This window comes from Ochotona curzoniae, unplaced genomic scaffold, assembly GCF_017591425.1.
Source record: "Ochotona curzoniae isolate NIBS_2020 unplaced genomic scaffold, NIBS_Ocur_1.0 contig_50, whole genome shotgun sequence".
Taxonomy (NCBI): Eukaryota; Metazoa; Chordata; class Mammalia; order Lagomorpha; family Ochotonidae; genus Ochotona; species Ochotona curzoniae.
The window spans coordinates 10,481,496-10,504,902 of NW_024466446.1; the positions used below are offsets into that span (position 1 = coordinate 10,481,496).

The 23,407-nt window shown below is 45.4% G+C and overlaps 1 protein-coding gene across 1 annotated transcript in view; it reads left to right on the forward strand.

Annotated features, from left to right (window-relative positions):
- PGM5 (phosphoglucomutase 5) overlaps window positions 1-8,597 on the forward strand; it is a 152,132-nt gene extending 143,535 nt beyond the window's left edge. The window contains exon 11 of the mRNA XM_040988748.1: window positions 8,139-8,597. Coding sequence (XP_040844682.1) covers window positions 8,139-8,228 — 90 coding nt within the window. The 3' untranslated portion in view covers window positions 8,229-8,597. The remainder of the gene's footprint in view (window positions 1-8,138) is intronic.
- Window positions 8,598-23,407: the final 14,810 nt, after the last annotated feature.

The window sequence follows — 23,407 nt, forward strand, 5'->3', positions numbered from 1 at the left end:
GAGTGTTTCTGAGCATAGCTCATTACTTCTCACCACTTCTACCTCCTTTAAAGAAGACGAATGTTTCTAGTGGTTAGGTAGCTTGCAGAGTGCAGAAGCAAGCAGAGCCAGGCTCTGATTCTAGGCTGTGGTGCCAGTGTCTAATTATACGGCCCGTTCTAGAGTAACAAACACAAGAATTTACCTTAACTTAGATTTACTAAAATCCCTTTCAGAGCTTGCTGGGGCTACACATTCCTGGCTGGCTCCAGCCTGTCCGTAGGGCTGGTTCCAGTATCCTAAATGAGTCACAGCTTAGCCTCACGTGGCCATCTGCTGACCAAGCTTCTAGCAGTTTCTCTTGGTAGTTGTAATTGATTTCTCTAAGGAGCAAGACTTCCCAGGATCTGTGAGCAAAGAGCCGAAGTGAAACACCTCATTGTCCAACCGCAGGGACCCAGTTTCTACAAACTGACAGTGAAGACTGATAGCCTAGATCTTGGCTTCCAGAGTCTTTTAGGGAGCAAAGGAAAAAGAAGTGGCAAGCAAAGTGAGATATTTGAGTCAAGTCAAAATAGAGACACAATGGCCTCTTTTTTTTTTTTTTTTTTTTTTTTTTTTTTGCTTTTTAACCTCTGGCTCCGATCTTAAGTTACATTGCTGCTAACAGTTTTGTAAGGGGGGAACACAGTTTCCCTGTAAACTAGCAAGTGTATTGCGTGAGAAGAGAGCCTTTGTAAGTTATTGAAAGTATATACAATGAAGAGGTGATGAGAATTTGGGGGGGAAAGCCACTCTGCATTAATTAGCAGTTGATTCTGTATCCTTTTGCCGAGTTTTCAGCCTCCAAAGGCATGTGATAGAAGAGAAGTGACAGAAAAAGAGAAATGGGATACAGGCAGGGAGGCAGAGAAGTGTGTGAAGTGTCCCTTACTTCTCCTTTGTGCAACGGGACACCGAGAGGCCGCCGCTCTTCCACCCGATGGCTTCCCGCTGAGCCCACCGACGCTGGCAGCCACGTTTGCCCTCATCCCTCTCTCATCCCCACATGTTTAGCCCAGTGGTGCTCACATTTGAATTCATCGGGAAGTCAGCTTTATGAGGCCTCTCTATATTGTGCTTCAGATGGACCAGTCTCACTGTCACTCTCTCCTCCTTCCCCTCAAATCAACCGCGTAAGTGAAGTGGGTGGCAGAGGAGACCATCTGATTTCCGTGACATGGGACGTTGCATCACTCCCTCCCAGCCCCCCACGTTAACTTTGATGACTCTCCTTGAGAATATTTCATATACTTTTTAGAATGGCTCATTTCTTTTTTCTTCTCATGAGAAGGGAGTTTTTGTGGAACCCTATTTTCTGATCGTGATAAGGTAAATGAATTCTGTCTGTGTTGAACTCTGCATTGAGAGGTATCTGCAGTTATTTTTCATATTGTCTTTGTTGGCTAATCGATCCCCTTAGGATAAAGGTAGCTCAATAACTTCATGACAGAAAAAGGGGATTAAAGTCAGGACCACAACTGCACGTATTGTATTAAGAGCAGTGCATCTGTGTTGTTTACAATTTGCGTGAGGAAAAAATACATTTGATATTCTTTTCAATGATAATCTCTATTTTCAAATGTATTTAAGACAGATCTTCTGCTTCATAGCTAAAGCTTTGGGCTCGCACAGGCAGATTCTAGTCTGTATGGCACTTTTTTTTTTCAAAGATTTATTTATTTTTTATTGCAAAGGCAGATACACAGAGAGGAGAGACAGAGAGGAAGATCTTGCGTCTGATTCACTCCCTAAGTGACCACAAAGGCTGGAGCTGAGCCAATCTGAAGCCAGGAGCTTGGGTCTCCCACGCGGGTGCAGGGTCCCAAAGTCTTAGGCCGTCCTCCATTGCTTTCCCAGGCCACAAGCAGGGAGCTGGATGGGAAGCAGGGCCGCCAGGATTAGAACCGGCCCCCATATGGGATCCTGGCGCGTTCAAGGTGAGGACCTTAACCACTGCGCTATTGCGCCAGGCCCCATATGACACTTTTAAATAGATGAGAACAAGCTGCTCTGGCCAGGGTTACAGAGTTCTGTGAGGCTGGGGTCAGCATCTTTGTGAGAAGACAAAAGCACTTCACCGCCTGTAAGAGTCAGCTCCTTCTGGGATTCTACCTGCTGAGGAGAATTTGGGACGGAATCACACACAGGCCCTTGGGTAGGGGCCTCAAAACATTGGCACTGGTTCTCTGTAGCTTCGTAACCATAACAGATATAAATTGCTCCATGACTCACGGGATATGAAAAATGTCACATTTCTGTATTATACCAAACAATTTCTAGGACAGCTATCCCCTGTCTGAATTAGCAGGAAGTCCAGTGTCTGGGGTGCCCTTTCTTCTTGTAGATCATGTGGGGTGAGTCAAGATGAGTAGGAGGCAAGGGGAAAACTCGTGTCCCAGCGAGAGTAGGTCCCTTTGGTGGTGGCGCTAACACCTGTTCCTGGTGGGCGATGCTATTCTAAGGGTTGACGCCCACCACCTGCCTGTTGCACTGCTCTGGGAACAGGCCCAGGGGTCCTTGGCGCTGCATCTGGGCCAACCTTCTTTCAGATCCTCCCTCTTCCTCAGCAGTGATGCATCCAGAGGGTTCCCAGCTCTCTCATAACTCACGCTTTTCCCTTTCTGTATCCGTGACTCTGTTGGCTTGCTTTTTCTGTGTTTTTTGTTTGTTTGTTTGTTCTTTAACTCGGGAATTAGGATGCCATGATTCCAGGCCTCGCTCCACATTAGCACTTAGTGACTTTAATGAAAACCATCCAAGAGCCAATTAAGCCATCTTAAGCCCCGACTGAGGGGAAGCAGCGAGGTGGTTCTGGATGAATCTTCTGATGAGAGAAATGCAGAATGCCATTTGATTTCTCAGTATCTCAGTCCTCTGTTTGAATTGCTCAGTAACTCATCTTGTGGCATCCCAAAACTCACCATTGTTACCTTGAGTATTTCCTATGGACAAGACAAATATTATAAAGGGCAGAAACAAATTTTTAATTAAAAAAGTTTTTTTTAAAATTTATTGGGAAGTCAGATGTACAGAGAGACAGAGAGGAAGATCTTCCATCTGCTGATTCACTCCCCAAGTGGCCACGGTGGCCAGAGCTGCACTGATCCAAAGCCAGGAGCCAGGAGCCTCTTCCTCCAGGTCTCCCATGCAGGTGCAAGGTCCCAAGGCTTTGGGCTGTCCTCCACTGCTTTCCCAGGCCACAAGCAGGGAGCTGGATGGGAAGCAGGGCTGCCGGGATTAGAACCGGTGAGAAAGGAGCTATATATACATATATATATATAGCAGCTGTATGTGGTATGCCCAGTGCCCGCCACTGAAAGCACAAAGAACAAATAGAGATGGAGAGGAAGGCGCACTCAGTTTATGTGCGTACTGTAACAACCTCAAACTGAGCAGCTGAAGACAACAGAAATGCATTCTCATGCAGTTCAGGGGCGCAGAAATGTGGAATTCGGGTGTTCGTGGGGCTGAAGTCCTCTGGAGGCTCCCGGGGGAGTGCTTCCTTGTCTCTCCTGGCTTTGGGTGATTGTAGGCTTTGCCTGGGATGTTGCCTCAACCTCTCCATCACTGCCTGTTTGAAAGGGGTCTCTTATGTGTGTGTGGGGGTGGGGATTGGTGAGGGAGAGGAGGAAAGAGAGAGACAAAGTGAAGGGAGGAGTAGTCTTCCTCCGACTCTGATCAGGGCAGCTGATAGATTGCATCTAGGTCTGACCCAGAGACAGATGGCTACGGTCAGGCTTGAGGTGATAATGATAAAAGCATGGCGACCTAGGCTTCAGCTGCAACTGAACACTGGGCAGGTACAGTCAGCAGCATCCTTCAAGTAAGGACCTCCAGGTAGGAGCCCTGGCTCACAGCACGGGATCAGCTGAGAGCTTCCTTGAAGCGCTTGTTCTTGCATCTCACTCTAGACCCTGTGAATCAGAAACGCAGAAGGAAGTACCTAGCAATCTGCATTTTAATCGGACCCTCTAAACGGACGGAAGGCAGTTCGCAGTCAAGTTTGGAAGCAGGAATGGCTGTGTTTTCTGTAGTTGGATGGTCTGCCTTGTCACCGAGGCAGATGTGTTCTGACATTGCTCCTCTCTGCCCCACCCTCTCCCTCCCTCCCTAGGAATGTATCAAGTTCTAGAGCATGTACTAGGTCCTTGCCACGTGTTCTGTCAGATCCGTCCGGGGGGATCAAGGATCGTATTTCTGGTTAGGGTTCTTTCCCCTCTCCCCCCCACCCCAAATTAGTTGACTATTTGGGTTTTTGTGACAATCCGATTGTTCACACTTCTGCTGGTGAGGGTAGCAAATTGTTGTTAAATGGTTGTTTGTTTGTTGTATGTGCCTAATTTACATGAAGGTAGGTTCAAACAAAAACGCAAAAGCAGAGAGCAAAGGATCACTCTGCTTTCCAAGGAGTTAGAGCAAGTTAGATATGAATACAGATTTAGAATGAAGTGTGATTAGCTCGGTGTAAAATTTGAGGGGGGTAAAGTCCCAAGGTACTCAGTAACCAGGGTAAGCATTGCAGTGGCAAGTTGTGGTGATGCCTCATCTCAGGATGGCTACAGCTCAAGTCCTGGTTCATGTCCCAGCTCTTTAGGGCTTTGGATCAAGCTTCCTACCAATGTGGCTTGGAGGAAGCACATGAAGGCTCAAGTATTTGGCCTCCTGCTATACATAGGGGAGACCCAGGAGATCCAGATGAAGTTCCTGGCTCCTGGAAGCATTTGAGGAGTAAACCAGCAGATGGATGGATAGATGGAGGGATGGAAGGATGGATGGATGGATGGATAGATAGATAGATAGATAGATAAATTCCTCTGTCACTCTGCCCTTCAAATAAAGAAATAAATCTAAAATAATAAATAGTATTGTAATGCATTCTTTTTAAAAATTGAAGTCTGAGACTGGCATTTATGTCATGCCAGGTTAAGCGATCACAGAGGATGCCAACGTTCTGTCTGGGCAGTGGCTCAAGTCTTGGCGTCCCACCTCTAATCCAGCTCCCTTCTCATGAACCTTGGAGACTAGTGGAAAATGGCTCTTAAACTAGGGAGACCTACATGGGAGACCCAGATGAAGCTCCTGGCTTGAGCCTGGCTAAGCTCTGGACTTGTAGCCTTTTGGGGAGTGAACTGGAAGAAGGAAGAACTAATTCTCTCTCTCTCTCTCTGAAATTCTGCCTTTTAATCTTTACAAAAATAAAAATCAAATGAGAAAGAAGTCAATACTCAAAGTGTCAGTGCTTAAAAAGATGCAAGATCCCATCCCCACGTCTGCTGTGTTTACTCACCACACCCAATGGCAGCTGTCCAGTACGCCCGTCAAGAAGGAGCAAGCCTCCGCGGCTTTATCATGAGTATGATTGAGTGGATACATTGACCAACTAATTTGGAGAATGCTAAGCATTCATATTTCCTATTCCAGAGTGTATAGAAGCCATAGTAAGTACTTTGTAAAGTACTGAAATTATGATTTTTTTTAAAAGATGACATGCCTATTTCTAACATAACTGATTGAAACTATTCTGTATTCATGGAAAGTCATCCTGGATCTTCTTCTACGCTCATGTAATCCACCTGTCTAGGAGCATCTCTGTTCCTTACTGCCTACTCGTGCTTGGTCTATCCTATCCTACGGCTCCTCTGATGAGGTGTCATTTAGCATGGTGGGATGGTGATCTGTGTTTCTCCCTGCCCCTCTGCTCTACTTTTTTCTTTTCTTTCTTTCTTTTCTTTTTTTTTTTTTTTTTGGTCTCTCATAGGTCTTCTATTTAGAGTTGAATGACGAAAAGAGCAGAAAGTGAGGCCTTCATATGTTTAGGTCAACTACTACACATGTATGTGACCCAGGGCCAACTGTGTCTCCTGTCTGAATTTTAATTTCCTCATCCATGGCATGAAAGAATCCAGTGAGATCATTTTATATTCCTTTGGATCTCAAACTCTGCGCTTCCAATTCCAGCCCAGAAATTTCTTATCTGTGGGCTGCTGGTTTTTAAACCCTCTACTTTTGTCTCCACTTTGTCTCCAATCAGGAAAATTCTCTCTCTCTCTCCCCCTCTCCCTCTCTTGTGAGGCATGTTTGATGAGATGGGAGAAGTATCTGAAACTTTCCTGTGCCCAGTGAGTTCTACAGAAAGCTGTGAGTCAAAACCCAGTACTGCTCTCCCTCCCATACCTAGAATGCTCTTCAAGAATACCCACACCAATTGTTATTTGCCTCATCATCTTTTCATTTAACTCACATCATTCGTTTGTCCTGCAAGTGGTTATGGAATGTCATCTAAATAGCAGGTCATTTTTTTTATAAGTCCTGAATAAGAGTTTCTGCTGTCGTGTTGCAGCCATTTATTCTAGCACAAACAAAAGGCCTCAACAGGGTCACAGAACAGACACGTGACATATAAAGACGCAGCACAGATTTCTAAGATTTTGCATAGCAAAATTAACCTGAACCAACATGATATAATGTGTGAGAAGGATCTAGCTTGAGGCATCAAAAAAAGCGTCCATCAAGAACTCTGCTAAAATTGAAGTAAGGGCACACATCAAAGTTATGGTGAGCCCTTGGGGAAAGGATGATAAAATCTTTATGTGAAATTTATGGGGATAATGGTGCAAAGAAGGCTGAAGTTTACAACTGGATTAGTTATGATAAGACCATGCTGAAGATGTTGCCTGTTGCAACTTACTATCCATATTCAAAGTATAAAGGAAAAAAAAAATTCATCTTGTGAGTGCCCTAGCTGAAAAGGACCAATAAAAAAAAAAAAACAGCAGAAACAACAGCAAATGCCATGCACTTCCCAACTGATTTAGCCTATTTAATTCTGCCTGAAAAATTAAAGTGGAGCAAACTTTGTGTTCAATAAGTATTGAAATTGTGTCCAGACCGGCTGTAGAGTAGAGCTTTCCATGGAAAGTTTAAGCAAATAGGATCAAGATGTGAAAGCATTTTTCTGCAGAATTGTACTAGGAGATCAAGTGTTCTAGTCAACTCATAAATGGACCCAGTCAAGGGTAGAGTTCACAGGAATGATTTTGGGGGAGGGGTGGAGGTGGAGGGATCTGAAGTATTTGGACCATGTGCTGCCTCCTCGGTGTAACAGCAGGAAGCCGCATCAGAAGCGGAGACAGGATGTGCTTGCTGATACTGTGGCATCAGATTCAAAGTGAGCTGCTGCACGCTCCTGATTTGACTTCTGACTCCTTTTGGTTCCCTAACATGACAAACTCTTTAATCTCACCAACACATCACTTTTGCTCAGTAATGTCAAAAAGACCGCACTGATCCGGTTCAGTTCCCCGGACTCTCCGTTCTTTAGAAACAGATGGATCGCATCACTTGCACTGATTGAAACCTGATGGAGTTTGAAGTCGATAGAGATATTATCGGAAAGCTTATGTCCCTTGCGCAGTGGATGCGCAATGAAAGGCATCCACTAGTCTGCAGGATTCAATGGAAGGCAGGAAACAGAACTTGCTGAGTATTAAAGAGTACAAATGCCCTTGTGTGGACTTTGTGAAGATTATGTCCTGGCATAATGTGCCAGGATGAAGCTTTCCTGATGCCAGAGGGTCACTTGCTTGTCTCCATTCTAGCTTCCAAGTCCCTACCCGAGTAGAGCAGCTAAAGGGGAAGAAATGATTCTTTTTCCTCTTCATCCCCATCACCTTGCTGAGGAACTATTAGACCTCTGCACCATCCTGGCTCTCTTCCTGGGAGCAGTGAGGTGCCTCAGGAGCCGTGGAATTATATCAGGAGAAATGGTCACCCATTTCTGTACTGTTAGCCAGTGGGTCAGTGTGTGTCTCCTCTGGAGCACCAGGACTGCAGATTTCCTTGGACCCAGGGTCTTAGTCTGTGAATGAGCTTTGCTCCTCAAGCTGTGTTGGGTGAGTGGAGTACAATGGAGGACTAGAAGAAACAGGGGAAGACTATATGCTCTCCTGCTCCTGCCTGCTCCAGACTCCTGCAGTGGAAGAGAACACGGGAGCGGCAGAGAACCCGTGTGCCCTGGCTCTGCGGGCTCTGCCCCAGTGCTTGCAATAGAAACCCTTCACAGTGCTCTTACCGCCTGCCAGGCCGAGCTGCTCACAGCCTTCTTCCTCCTCTTCCAGGCAGTGCTGAGCCCGCTCATAGCCATTGCGCTGAAAATATCCCAGCTGCACGAGAGAACCGGCCGCCGCGGACCCACCGTCATCACCTGAACAGAGAGGGAAGACCACTCCCCAGGGCCTGAGAGATGGCTCAGCGGGAGCTCCAGCACCCACGCCTTCTTGCTCCCTGTCTGTGCCTCTTACGACTTGTGAAAAACAAAAGAGATTTTGCTGTTGTAGGGGAGGTTAGGGATAAGGTAAAAAAACAAAAACAAAAACAAAAACAAGCCCCCCAAAACCTGTTTGCTTTGTTTTTTTCCAGTTCCTCCCAGTGTGATAGGGTCTTGTCTTCAGTTGTTCGTTAAAGCTGCACTATCATTTGCTATCCAGGTTTTGTCACACAGAGAAGCCTCCCTTTGAGAAGAAACCAGTGAGTTAGGAGACTGTTCAGAGCATCTGTGCTTCATTGGTGTCACATGAGAATTCAAAAAGACTCGTTAAAAGACAGGAGAGAAAGTGCTAGAAGGAAGCTGAACCAAGCCACAGGTGTTCCTGCATGGTCAGCACCCACACGCGCCATCGTGGAGGAGGACTTGGCTTTTTCTAGGTTAGTCCTCCAAGGGGGAAGGTTTCTAAAATCTTGATGGCCAGCCAACCCATCCTATCCCTAACAGCCCTGTACCACTTTCCTTCATGTCTTCTAGAATTCTCTGCAAATCACAATGACGCATTTCCAACAAAACATATCACAAGTTTTTTTTCTCCCCCCCCCCCCGCCTCCTATTTTGTAGATACTGTTTTACCTCTTTGGCTCGCTCTGTTCTTTCAAAGTCAGCCATTTTTGCACAGGTGGTAAAGAGTTTCTCGACAGGGCTACAAATGAATGCTCACACTGGAGGCCTTTCCATGGTTATATCCTTTAGACAGACAGCTGGATCCATAAAGATTTCCCCTGACAAGACAGAAATATACCCGCACGCACTGTCTCTCTGGTCTTTCCAGAAAGGCCTATTTCAACACACTTGTTTGGACACGATTCTGATCCTATTTGTAAGGTCTGGAACTGCACAGTGAGAAACTATGAAAGTCAGAAGTGACATCAATGCAGGAAGGAAAATGACTAGGGGTGTGGTTGTTGGCTTGATAAGACGGGGAAGAGTGGGGACCCTGCTGTGCAGCCGAGGCCCACAGCCAGCTTTCTGTGCCCAGGAGAAAGACAGTGCAACCCCAGCAGCCTCTTCTGTTCTCTCACAGAGCAGTCCTGGCTTGGATCTTGATTGCATGTTTTGCCTCCTTGGCAACGGCCCACTCACTCACCATGACATTGGCAGAGATGACCTGGTGCACTATGGCCGTTAAGCGATGTATTATTGGCGTAGGCAAGGGTAGTACAAGCAAGGAAACATTCCCAGTAAGGTATTTGTTTCCATTTTCTGTCTGTGCTTCTGTCAGAAACTTGTTAAGACATTTAATAGTCAATAAAAACCAAATTCCTCAATTCAGCCTCATCCACGGCTTGGCATTTGTTTATTTCTTCCTTTTGCCATTTGAGAAACTCCAGTGACTGCTAGGCCTGCCTTCCAGAAGACTTGGGCTCTTTTTCATTATTCTGACCCTGGGGAAATTATTTTTTGAAAAAAGAAATAGCACCAGAAAAGTGAATTGGGCAAAACTGTCTTTGGGATTCAGCGGAAACTAGAATGACATTTAGGCCTTCGTCGTGGCTGTCTTTTTTTCAGTGTATACTTGTCACTCTGCATCCCGATGGACTCATCCTGGAACTCCTGAGGAAGCCAAAAATGCACAGGTGCCCAAGTCCCTTCTATAAAATGAGATGATATTTGCATATACCCTATGCATGTCTTCCCATATGCCTCAGATCATCTCAAGGTTATTTATAATACCCAAGCAATTTAAGTGCCAAGTAAGGAGTAGTTACACTGTGTTGTTTAGCAAACTATGACAAGAAGCCAGTGTGACGGATTAACTGGCTAATCCTGCACCTGCAAGCTCCAGCATTCCCTATGGACTCCAGTGTGTGTCCCAGCTACTCCACTTTTCTTTAAAAAAAATTTTTTTTTTAAATTTATTTTTGATGATTTTCACATAGATGATTAGGATGCAAAGGGTCATGGGCTACAGGAAGGTGGGTGAGACCATTGTTTCCACAATATCTTTTTTTTTTCTTCCTGCCTCTGGGGGAATGGAATAGACAAGGGGAGAAGCCTCTCCCAGCGTCCCGACACCTCTGTAACCTGGGATGGAGGATAGCCACCCAATGCCATCCTAGATGTGGGGTGCTGGCTGCTCCACTTTCAGATCCCTGCATTCGACCTGGGAAAGCACTGAAGGATGACCCAAGTGCTTGGGACCCTTGCACCCAGTGAGAGACCTTGGAAAAAACTCCTGGTTCCTGACTTAAAATTGGCTCAGCTTCAGCCTTAGCAGCCATCTGGGGAGTGAAACAGTAGGTGGAGGATTTTTTTCTCTCTGTCTCTCCTTCTCTCTATAGACAAGCCTTTCCAATCAAAAGAAATAAGTCTTACAAAATGACAGAAAGGAGAATGCATGTTCAGTACCCGTGCAGTTTTCCCCCCAATAGTTTTTGATCTGCTGGTGGTTGGATCTTTGGTTTTGATCTGCAGTTGTTTGAAGAGTTGACTGTAACAGGAAGATCTTCTTCAGCTGAAAATCTCAAGAGCCACTCCTACCAGCTTGTCCTTTCCTGTAGTTCTCACCACTTCCTTAGGGAAAGTTCATGACAGCTTTCTGTTCGCGTCTGTGTCATGGACATATGTGCGAGCACAGTAAGGTGCATTCACAAGTTTATCAGCTCTAGGTCAGAATACATTCCTTCTTACTTTGGTAAGTTTCGGGTTATCTCTAACTTTTAAGTTCAAATGTGAGTTCATCCTCATTTAAAATTCTCTGTATTTCAAGGTAGAGTCATGGGTGTCCAGTAGCCCAAACATGTGGTCACCACGCATCCATCAATTTGTTCATTCATTCATTCCTCAGGAAACATAGATAGAGAAACCTCTACATTATTCTTGCCTTATTGGTTTATAATTTGGGAACAGGAGGCTGTGATAATCATACACAAATAATCCAGTAGATATGAACGTTTTTCTTTTATTGAAAGGCAGAGTGACAAGGGAGGGGTCTGAGGTAGAGACAACATAAATATTTCAGGGGCACAAATACTGTGCTGTGGGTACCTAGGCAGGAGTGATTGATTCAGTGGTGGTAGTACACCAGGGCCCATCAGTGTTTCCCCAAGAGCGCCTTGGTATATTCATAGTTTTCGTATGCAGGAACTAAGCAAAAAGACTAGGAGTTGAGAGGCTGGCTGGAAGGGAGGCTTGCTTTTGGGTCTAAACCTTGGCTTGAATAGAGGAGGTGGAAGCTGACAGGCTGACAGGTCACCTCATTGAACTTTTTCGCAGCTGTGTTGCCAAAGTAAAGGTCCTTCATGACTGTAGGGCACAGCCTTTCGTTCGAGCCTGCTCGCATTCACATTGCCAAGGGCTTATGTTTGCACTGCATGAACTCCAGGCTTGCCCATATGAGCTGCACAGGCATGTCTTATTCTCAAGAGAGGAAGTGGTCTTCTCCCCGCGCTGCATTTGTTGTATTCTTTGAAGTCAGTGAGCTGCAGCCATCAATCCCTACAAAGAAATGGCTGGAGGGGTCCGCCTGTTACAGATTCAGATAAAAGCCCAAGGCGTTTTACCCATCTGGGCTGCTGGTGCGTGTGCTTAGTTGTCAGTGAAGGGATAGAAAGAGATGTCAAGTGAACAATCGACTGCCTTGCTAATAATAAAGAACTGCCGTCCTGTTGGTTAACCATGAGTGTCTCATATCGAGCTGTTCCCTCTATGTCAGGGGCTCCGAGCACGGATTCTGAAATACAGGCTTCGCAGGCCAACACTTGCTTTTCTGTGGCCTCTGTGTAGTTTTCAGCCTGTGCTTAATCGGCTGCAGAGGACGAGGTCACATAGACACCCACCTCTCCTTGACAACCGTCTTCCTTCTTTGACAAAAACAACCGTTCTTTCCTCCAATTGTCCGCAGTGCCTCCTGGGTCTGAGTACTTTGTCATCTACCAGGAAGCATCCCTGAGCATCAGTGTGGCCATGTGGTGATGAGATCAAGGAAAAAAATACCCAGTGGGGTGAGGACCCAGCTCCTAGGCAGAAAACAGGTCAGGCCTTTCACGTTTCACACAGAAACCAATTGCTCCTCAAAGGGCTCCGAGAAGTTGCATGAACCCTGCGCTCCCATTGTACCAGGTCCCTCTGCTGCCTGAGGGGGCCAGATGCATCAAATTGCTCTGTGGGAAGGGACGAAGGTAGGCAGGGCTAGCCTGGCACAGCAACTTGAAGTCCCCCACGCGTCCTTTTGAGGACCAGTCTTTCAACTTCCAGGAAGTCGCTGTGTGCCCTTGGGTATCTTTCTGAATTTCTCAAAGTCTGAAGCTTACAGGTGGAAGACGTGCCCCGGCAGTTCTTAGTGGGGAACTCCCAGCTGAGAGGTGGCTGGTGACAATGCAGATCCAGCGCTGCGTTCACACATCAGTTAGCAGCAGAATTAGGTCTGGACACGCACCAGGCTGCCTCTCTTCCCGTTAATATTAGTATTTTTTGGAAAGGCAGATATACAAAGAGAAGGAGATACAGGAAGAAAGGTCTTCCGTCCGTTTGTTGAGTCTTGCTCTCCAAGTGGCCACATCAGCCAGATTAGAGCCAATCCGAAGCCAAGATCCAGGAGCTTCTTCCAGGTCTCCCATGTGGGTGCTGGGTCCCAAGGCTTTGGGCCACCATATACTGCTTTTCCAGGCCCCAAGCAGGAAGTTGGAAGGGAAACAGAGCACCCGGGCTAAGAACCAGCTGCCATATGGGGTCCCATGGATGCTAGGTGAGACTTTAACCACTAGGCTATCACAATTGAACCAGGCTCATTTTTTTTAAGTTCATGATCTTCTATGGCTTGTTAAGACATAAGTGTCCAAATGGCCCTTGGCAGAAAAAAAGATTGACAGAAAATATAAAATTGAAAATGTGGGGTCAGCACTGTGGCACAGTGGGTTAAACTACTGCCTGCAGTGACTGCATCCCATTGGTTCAAACCCTGGCTGTTCCTCTTCCCATTCATCTCCCTTGTAATGTGCCTATGAAAGCAATGGGAGATGACCCAACACTTAGACTCCTGTACCTGTACCTGGGAGACCCAGAATAAGCATTTGGCTCCTGATTTTTCTGCTTGGCTCAGCTCCAGCTGCTGCAGCAATTTGGGGAATGGACTAGTGGATGAAAGACCTTGCTCTCTCTGTCTCTGTCTCTCCTGCTCTGTAATTGTGCCTTTCAATGAAACACATCTAAAAAGAAAGAAAGAAAGAAAGAAAAAAAGGACTGAAGACAATTGGAAGATAATTCAAGGAGTTGACAAGAGCTAGGGATACTGCCTAATTACTTTCTGCCAAAAAAAAAAAAAAAACCCACTGTGTGCTATAATTGAAGGGGTATACACAGAGCATGTCCTTCTTACACTCTGATCTTCACTTCTAGTGTATCCACCAAAAATAGCCAAAAACATGCAAGTTAAATCTCTATCCTAATACTACACACAGCATTAACTAAGGCCAGAGCATCTTCATGCAGTGAGTTCGTAAACAACAGCCTATCTTGAAAACAAACGACATGGTGTGTGGCGAGAATCTAGAGGCCAAAGAGTTGAGGAGAAAGTACCAGTTGGCCTGGACTGTGAAGCTGTGAGCAATGAACTCTCATGCTGTCCACTGAACCTCCCCTAAATTCTGCAGTCTGGACTCAAACAAGACAGCAGGGCAACCAGAAAGCCATGTGTCTCTAAGTCACAAGGAGACTTGATAATCCAAACTTTATGATTCTTCGGGCGTCAATCTTCCTCAGATAAACAGAATTGCCTACTCCCTGGGTCATCTAATGGCAAGAGGCATAGTTAGTTTTAGTGCCTTTCATTGGGACCCAAATTCCCAGTTGGAAAGAGAAGGCTAAGCTACTTGGTAGCTATGCTACTTGGAGACCCTGAGACCCTGAGACTCTGACAACCCTGCAGCACCGGTAGTCCTGGCTGGACACTGGAGATCCTGAGACTGGTGGCACCGCAGTGTCAGCAGTGCCAGCTGGAAGGCCCACATCTCCAGCAGGACCCACTACGTTGTCATCATCTTCCTCTTCATGCCCCCTCACTGTCTATATGTCGCCAGGATGGCATGCTCACCAGATGGAGGTTCCTTTCAGCTCTGCTGGCTCCTTCGTTAATCAATTTAAAATTTAAATCAATCAATAAATGTGAAATTACCCTCCAGGTTTCAATATACACAAAACTAAATCAAGACCACAGCACATGGATACACTGAGCAGTTGTTGTGTTCAAATACATGTTGGGCCTGGCAAGGCTGCAGCCAGCATGCAGCAGTAGGAACCGGAACTGTGGGCAGGCTAGACTGAGCCAGGTTGCAGCACACGCTAGTGAAGGATGAGGTGAGGCAAGTCATGTGAGTCAGGGGGATGTGGGTGCTGGGTCTGTGAGCCCCGGAGGTGGCAGGTTTGGCAGGGTCCTGGTTGCCTGGCCTGGGTCCTTGATCTGCTTGTACAGTGGGTGTTGGGTCCCTGAGCCCTGGGTGCAGAAGGTCCGGGGGGGCCATGCTAGTCTAGGCCTGGTCTTTGGGCACACTTGTGTGTTGAGCTTGGGTCTATGAGCCCCAAAGGCTGGATGTCTGGTGAGGTTTGTGTCACCTGGCCTGGGTCCTTGGGTCTTGGGCCCTAATATATGTATAGATTATATATGCAATATAATACATTATATATTATATTTAATATAATATATAACATTAAAATGATGTTAATATATATTAGATGATCAATTAGGTCATTAGAGCATATGATAAAAATAATTGGAGCAATTAAATTACCAAAAAAAAAATACACAGTAACCCAACACATGCAAATAAAAAGATTAGGTAGCAACAGCAAGTTCACATGAGAAAGGAGAAAATACGGAGATCTAAACTAAGTCCCAGGTGCTCATATTCAGGAGGTGGATCGATATAGAAACTGGACCTCAAACTCACTTTTACTTATTTTGGGGGGGACAGAGAAGTCTTATTTGCAGAGTAGCCAGGTGAGCAGGGGAAGGAGAGGGAAGGGGAGAACAAAAGAGGTTGTGGTGTGCCTTTGGAAGCAAGAGTGAGAGACACGTGACCTGTAACTCTTGAATGTTGTTCCAGCCTGTGCTTACTGAAGCAGGACATAGAAGCAGAAGGCGTGACCCACTGCTCTGTCTTATCTCAATCCCCATGAATCCCATCCTTCCTCCATATTCCACCTTCCTAGGATGCAATCACAAGAATCAAAGGATGTTAGGATGCTGTCAGAGACTGGGAATATTTGATAAGAGCGACTGCAAAAACAGTAAATAGATCTCAGTGCAAGGAAGGCCCTCCGAGGAGTGTTCCTGGTGGGGACCTGAGCCAGACGCTAGTCAGTAACAACAGCATGAGCTAGGGGCTCACGTGACAAAGACGGTGGGAAGCAGTTAGGAGCGTACAAACTTCATTCGCAATTTAAGTAAGGCATCGACTACATGGCACCTTCTGCAGAAAAAGTTGCCCCTCGCACAAAGTGCTCGTCATTTGGGGGCTTGATAAGGCTGTGACTGTGAAGTAGTGGAAATGATCAAGGTTGTCAGAGATGAGATACTTGCCAGTGGGCTTCACACAAAGCATTTGATTTACTTCAGCACCAGTCATGGTACCCATTCTTAAAAAAAAATTTTTTTTTATTTGAAAGGCAGAGTTATAGTGACAGAGACAGATATCTTCCATCTACTGGTTCACATTCCAAATGGCTGAGTTGCAGTAGCTGAGCTGATGTTGAACCCAGAAGCCAGGAGCAAGACCATAGATGGGTCAGCTAGGGTGTGAACCAGTGGTGCTCATCTGGGATGCCAGCACCTCAGGCAGCTTATGCTACTATGTCACAGTGCTGGCCCTGGTGCTCACTCTGAAAGTTGAAAGACTCCAGGTACAGGCTGGTATCTAGTGGAGTAGCTCATCCAATGGCAAGGGACTTACTGTGGGAAGCCACGGTACATAAGATCAGTGTGAATCTGAGCAGTAGTGATGGCAGCTGATACATACACTCCAGCTGAAACATAAACTCCAAGAGTCTGATGCCAGACAATGCTTATATCCCTGGGATATGCCTCATAGTCTCGGGGGTTTCCTGACCAGCAGGCCCCAAGACCACTGAGGGGTGAGGTGATGGCAATCTTCGGCTGCAGAACCACTGGACAGCAATTGGTGAGGGATGTCTGTTTATTGGGAAGATCTTACAAGCTTATAGAGTAGAAATGGAGAAATGCAAGAAGGTGGTGTCAACAGTACTCTCACCCAACAATGACAGTGTAAATGGCTAGTAGGCATGCCTATCTCTCTGGACCCTCTAATCAAGTCACGGGTCACATTCTGCATGCAGGGTTGGAAGCTGCATGTTTCAGCCTCGTGCAGATAGGCCAGGATACGCTAGCACCTGGGCAGAAAGCTATGCCTCGGGACATGTTCTTTATGTATGACTGGTAAACGTGATGAGGGCTGCATTGAACTCCTTAGAGTTGCTTATCAGGCATGTTCTAGCACAGCTCCTCCAAAGACAGAAAGACTGTGGTGCAGCCCACAGCTCTGGCTGCATGCCCAGTACACAGGCCAGGTTGGAGTCTCAGTTATGTGATGTTACTGACAGGGGATTCCTCCAAGGACACGGTGCATGGTGTGCCTGTGGCTTCCCACATGGGCTAGGCAGGCAGAGATGCGGGGGTGGTCTCCCACACTAGAGGATTCAAGGAGATAGTGGCCAGTCATGATCCACATTTGGCTAGACGTCACAAGAGAATCTCCACTCTGGTCTAGATTCATCCTTTAAAATTGCATCCCTAGCCTTACTGTTGTCACATGCATCGCTTGGTATCCATGATTCCAGTTTGTTAATGGAATGTGGAATTTTGAGATAGCAAGAAAAACTATATTAGATAAATGTGTCAACGATGACAGTATTTCAAGCCAGAGTTACGCAGTGAACATTGATGATCAACATTAAAATCTGAAAGCAGAACTCATTCACGTTGTCTCCCTGACACAAAGGGAGATCACGTACAAATTGCCTCTTAGTTGTTTTAGCAACACGTAGCCTGAATTCTACAGTGACACTCTTCCTGTTTATAGTTTAACACTGGCTGAGACTTTCAAAGTGTTTTTCCAAATCAATTGCACCTTTTCAGTGCTTTCTATTTGCACTATTGCTAATGCTTCTTTCATTCACTTTATAAGATCTGATACACCATGACAGCAGGTTTACATTAGCTAATTTTTCTATTTACATGCTTTTGTATTTCTGAGCTTTGTGGTTCTACAAAGATTGACTTCAGAGAAATGATTTCTCAATCAATGCAATGATATTGCTTGACTGCTTTTCCCAGGCCACACTCAGGGAGCTGAATGCTAAGTGGGGCTGCTAGGATGCAAATCAGTGCCCCCTATGGGATCCCGGTGCGTTCAAGGCAAGGACTTTAGCTGGTAGGCTACTGTGCTGTGCCCTTGGGTTTGATCTTTTGAAATGACCTATGTGGGCCTTTGGGTGAGTCCCCTCTACAATTCATACATGAACAGAAAAGACCACTTTCTTTATTTTGTCTCCTGTCTCAATTTGACCAACCAATGGGAGATGTCTTACTCAAAGGTTCCTGCCAAGACAAGCAAGGGTCAGGGGACACTTAAAAATTTAAGATCCGGGCCCAACACGGTAGCTTAGTGGCTAAAGTCCTCACCTTACACATGCCAGGATCCCATAAGGCCACCAGTTCTAATCTGGGTGGCCCTGCTTTCCTTCCAGCTCCCTGTTTGTACCCTAGGAAAGCAGTCGAGAATGACCCAAAGCCTTGGGACCCTGCACTCTAATGAGAGACCCAGAAGAAGTTCCTAGCACCTAGCTTCTGATCAGCTCAGCTCTGGCCATTGCGGCTACTTGGGGAGTGACTCATCAGATGGAAGATCTTCTGCTCTGTCCCTCCTCTCTGTATATCTGCCTTTCCAATAAAGATAAATAAATCTTTTAAAAAAATCTAAAACCCTTCTGAAAAATTTTGTTGCCTCTCTCTCTCTATCCATTCAAGAGGCACACCATTCGAGGCTCTTTCCCAAGAAATGCCATTTCATTCCCTCAAATTTCTACACTCACCTGCTCACTTTACAATAACACTTCCTTCTGCAAATGAAAAAATAGATAGAAATCATATTTTTGCAAGTTTCTTTCTTGTCCAATTTTCCTTTCAAATCATGTTTGAATTATGGTAAGAGCTAATATTAAGCATCTTTGGCAATGCAACTCTCTTTGGGGATATTATATAATTTTTGTGACTACAATTTGCCTGAAGATTATTTCTTGTCTTTTCTGTTTAGCTCCAAGCAGCTCATTCTTTCTCTGGGGATCTGGAAAGAGGAAAAGAGTAGCCATATCCATGAATTACATCTATATTTCTTTGCAAATGCTAAAGTAAAGCCGATGAGGTTTGTTGCCATTCTAGATACAGCACATTTTAATATTAGCAAAATGTTGTCATTTATGAACATTACTAATGAGCATTAAATCTTTATTTATGCACTAACATAATAACTTTTTTAAAATAAAAATTTCAGTTACTTGAAATTGTGTATTCTAAGTAGATGCAGGATAGGACAGAAAATATGGCACAAAAATTCAAAACGAGGCTTGGGGTATCTTACGTTCCATAACAGCACCAGTTTTTCTTGTCTTGGCTACTGTGCTTCAAATACATTTTCCTGAAAATGTATCTTTGGGAGTGGCCGATGATGATTCAAGTGCTTGGGATCACGAAAAGACCAATGTATAGTTCTAGATTTATGGTTACAGGCTGGCAAATATTGAAAAGCATTGCTAGAATAAGCCTACAATGGAGACTTTAGAATGTCTGTGTCCATCAGCTGTCCTTCAGGAAGAAACTTAAAAAAAACCAGAGCAAATTCCAGTCAACTTTTACTGAACTATGTATCCACCTCCCTGCCCACTATGTGCTGACCCACCTGGAAGTCCCTGGGTCACAGTTTTCCGCTGTCCATGGTGCTGATTCTTGCTCTAGTTTGAAGATCACATCAGACTTTGTCATGCAGGACCCTGTATCAATGATAAATGACGTAGACTTTGCGAAATCACCACTAGTCTTACCAAATACTAAACTTTTAAAATGCTTACTTCGTTTGTCAACTATAAAGAAGCATTCTGTTTGGGCAGGTCAGTATTTCACTCACCCAAGGACAGCAGATTGCTATAGATCTTAAGCATCACGTCCTTGTACAGGGCCCGCTGAGTGTTGTCCATGCTGTGCCATTCCTCCTGGGTAAAGTCCACAGCCACGTCTTCAGATGACACCAACACCTGTCACAGCACATGCCTCCTCAGTTCTGGATTACTAAGTAGAAAGACTGACAGTGCATTGATGTATATTTAATTTGCAACTTCTATGGATGCAGTTTAATTTGCAATCTATACAACATCATAGACTAACAACAAAATGAAAATATCTTGGCCTGTATTACTTTTGCGACTCCAATACTACAATAGAATATCCCTTATTATTCTCTTAAAGGTTGTTTTCTCTAAAGATCCTGATTCTAATGAACTATTGAAGACATTGTTAGAATAAACCTCAGTTTGTCCCTGTCATTGGCGCTCTGCTTATCAACTAAATAAACAATCACATTAACACTGAGCCAAACTATTAATTCAGTACCTGTAATATTAAGCTAAGTGTAATTCTTCTATGTTTGCTTAATTTGAATCTTCTATGGTTGCAGCTCAGTTTACAATCGGCATGGCAACATAGGGTAACAACAACGTAAAATATCTTGCCCTTATCCTTTTGAAATTCCAAAGCTACAATTCCCTTATTATTCTGTATCAGATTCTTTTCTATAATGTTTATTTTATAAACTGTGTAATCTGTAGACATATACAAACACGTGAGCTGAGTGACACGCTAGATTAGATAAGCAAGACTCATGTTTAATATTGCACAGGATAATAAGAAAATTTTTGAATAATTTATGAATGTTTTTCTCAAGCATCCTGGAATATTTCAAAATCAAGTAAATCGGCAGTAAAATCCAATTTTCTTATTTCAACATAAAGTAATGAAATATTGGAAATATTTTTAAGCTGAACTTGCATAAATGAGTAAATATTTCCTATAGCTTACATTGGAATTATATGTGTATATATATATCCATATATATATCCTTATTATTTGTTACCTTTGAGTATGTACATACTAAATTATTTTCCACTGTTTTTTTTACTTTTTATAGAAAGCATTTAAATTAAACTAAAATTTTAATTATTACATACTGAATGACAGCTTAGTAGGGAAACAAAGTGAGGCCTCATACAGAACTGTGTGCTTGTAACAAGTTGCTAATGTCAGCCAGTTACAGCAATGACAGGCCTGGAAAGGAAGCGGAGCACGGCTCAAGCACTTAGGTTCCTGCAATCAAGTTGGAGACCTGAACAATACTCCCGGCTCGTATCTTTAGACTTGCTCACCTCTGTCTTATTCTGGTTATTTGAGAAGCAAACCAGCAGATGGGAAATGTCTCTCCATCTCTCTTCTTAGTAGCTCTGCTTTTCAAATTAATAAATCTTAAAAAAAAAAAAGAAAGCAAAAAACCCTGCCATGGGCAGTGACACTGTGCCATAGCTGGCTAAGCTGTCATCTACCTTGCTTCCAAACCAGCTCTAAATCAACATGAATTGGAAGCAGAGGAAGATGGCTCAAGCATTTGGGTGGGAGACTCATACAAGAGACTCAGACGGACCTCAGGGTTCTTCTTTGACATGGTCCAGCCCTGACAATTGTGACCACTTGGAGAACCAGTCAGCAGGTGGCAGACATCTCTGTCTCTGTCTCTCTCCTCTTTTTGCAAAGCAGTCTTCAAAATAAATAGGATTCATTTAGATCTTTAGTAAGAACAGGTAACATATCTCATCCCCCACACATTCTTCTATCAGTTCATAAACATTTGTACAGTCTCCAAAGGTTATCAGGCGCCACACTATTTCAGCAATTCCAATAAAGCAAGACTGAAGACTTCATAACTAATTTTTTAATATATATTTGGAAGCTACTATTCCTCCAAAGCGTTGCGTGCTTATTTTCGGATAGGTACTAAATGAGCTTCATTATATCATCTCTAAGATCAATAGACACCATTTCAAACTTGATAGCCTATAATCACGAACAAATCCCTTAGTTTCAATTTGAATCATGTGATCATAATCATGTCTTGTGATGGCATCAGAAAGCCTGAACTTCTCAATCCACTTTGACAGCTCCAATGTCTCAGTTATGACAATGTTGCCCCTTGTCCCTCATAATTGTTTTTTTTCGTTTTGGTTTAAAAACCTTCATAAAGCTTCTAAAATGCTTCTAAAATGAGAAATAAGCAAGCAACTTACTGCTCAGCCTGCAGGCCCATGCTCTGCCTGCAGCTCCAGACCCACTTGCCCTGCACCCACTGTGTGCCTTTAGTACTCCTGCCAGTGCCTCAAGTGCATCCCCACCCCAGACCCCTCCAGGGCCAGGCCAGCTTCCCCGTGCCTCTGACCTGCCTGCTGGCTGTCTGCCACCTGCTCCAGGGCCATGCAGGCTCTTCCAGCAACCTTGTACACCCAACACACCCCACTTGCTGCTGCAGAACTAGGCCAACTTGGATGGCAACCCTGGGCCCCATCCCGCTTGCCAGCCACTCCAAGACCAGGCTTGCTCAGCTAACCAAACCCCCCTCACTGCCCTGGCACTCAACACTGTCTCAATCCTCGCACACCCAGCACATCTAGCCAGTTTGTCCCTCTGGCTGCCCCATGGCCAGGCACGTTCAGCCAGCTTCCTGGCACCCCCAGTTCACTAACACTAGTAGATCCCCTATCCCATCCCACCCTATGTTCCCAGCCTGCCTACAAGCTGTTTACCTTGTGTCCAGCCTGCTGCTCTAGGGCCAGACCTGTTGCCAGGGTGCTCCACCGGTCCCCAGCACACGCACGCCATCCTCTCCAGGACTAGCAGGACTAACTGGGGTCCCCATGCCTTTAGCCCTACCACTGCCCTGCCAGCTGCTCCAGGACCATGCAGGCTCAGCCAGTGCCATGGTGACTCTGTCAGGCCACTCGCCTGCCTGCAGCAGCTCCAGAGCCAGATCCCCTTGCCCTGAGCCCATCTCTCACCGCCACCACACCTGCTGTCCCAGGGCCAGGTCAGAGGTCTTCCAGGGGTCTATCCTTCTTCCAGCCACCCCACCCTGGGGGTAAGGGCTGGAGTCTTCCAGGGCCCCTGCTGATCCCCTCTTCTGCTCTTCTTCCCCACCATCCCTCTGCCTGTCCTGGATATGGTCTTCCAGGCTTCCCCGTGGGCAGTTTCCTCCATTTTTGCTCCGTGGTCTCTGCCTTTGCTACCTCTTTGCATGGCTGGGTGTGGAGACTCATCACCCTTATTCTGTTGGCGATTGCAAGATGGACTCCTGGTGCCATTTCCTGCATGACTTCATTCCACAGCTTCCTGTGACCCATCGCATGGTTTGACCCAGGGCCAGTTGTACACTCCTCTCTGCCTGTCTCAGGCCATGCTGGCAGGCACCTGTACCCACCCTGAGGCACAGGACAGGGAACAAGGGACCCTGCACCAAAGGCATAGGAGACTTCTTGATTTGAAAGGCATGGTAACAGAGGGAAGGAGATCTTCCATCAGCTGGTTTTACTCCCTGGTTGGCCAGGACAGTCAAGGTTAGGCTAGGCTAAAGAGAGGTACCAGGTGTTTCATCCAGGTCTCCCACGTGGGTGCAGGGACCCTTCCCAGGTGCACTAGCAGGGGGTTGAAATGGAAGTGGAGCAGCCAGGACTCACACCGGTGCGCTGGTGTGGGATAGCAGTGTTGTAGACATCAGCTAGAACCAGGGCACCGTGTGTTCAACACAATTTCTAAGTGGAGGGGAAATGAGTGACATTTTGTTTATCATTTGTCTTTATATTTTCTAAAATCGTTAGAATCCCATGTCAGACCTTGACAATGTGAAAAGTAGGCTATGTATTTGTGTTTTTCAGTTTTCTGTTTTTTCAACCTAAGGGAAACTTTGAAAACTGGTGGAGTAAAATTTTCTGGCCTCCATCTGGGAGGTCAGGTAGAGCTGA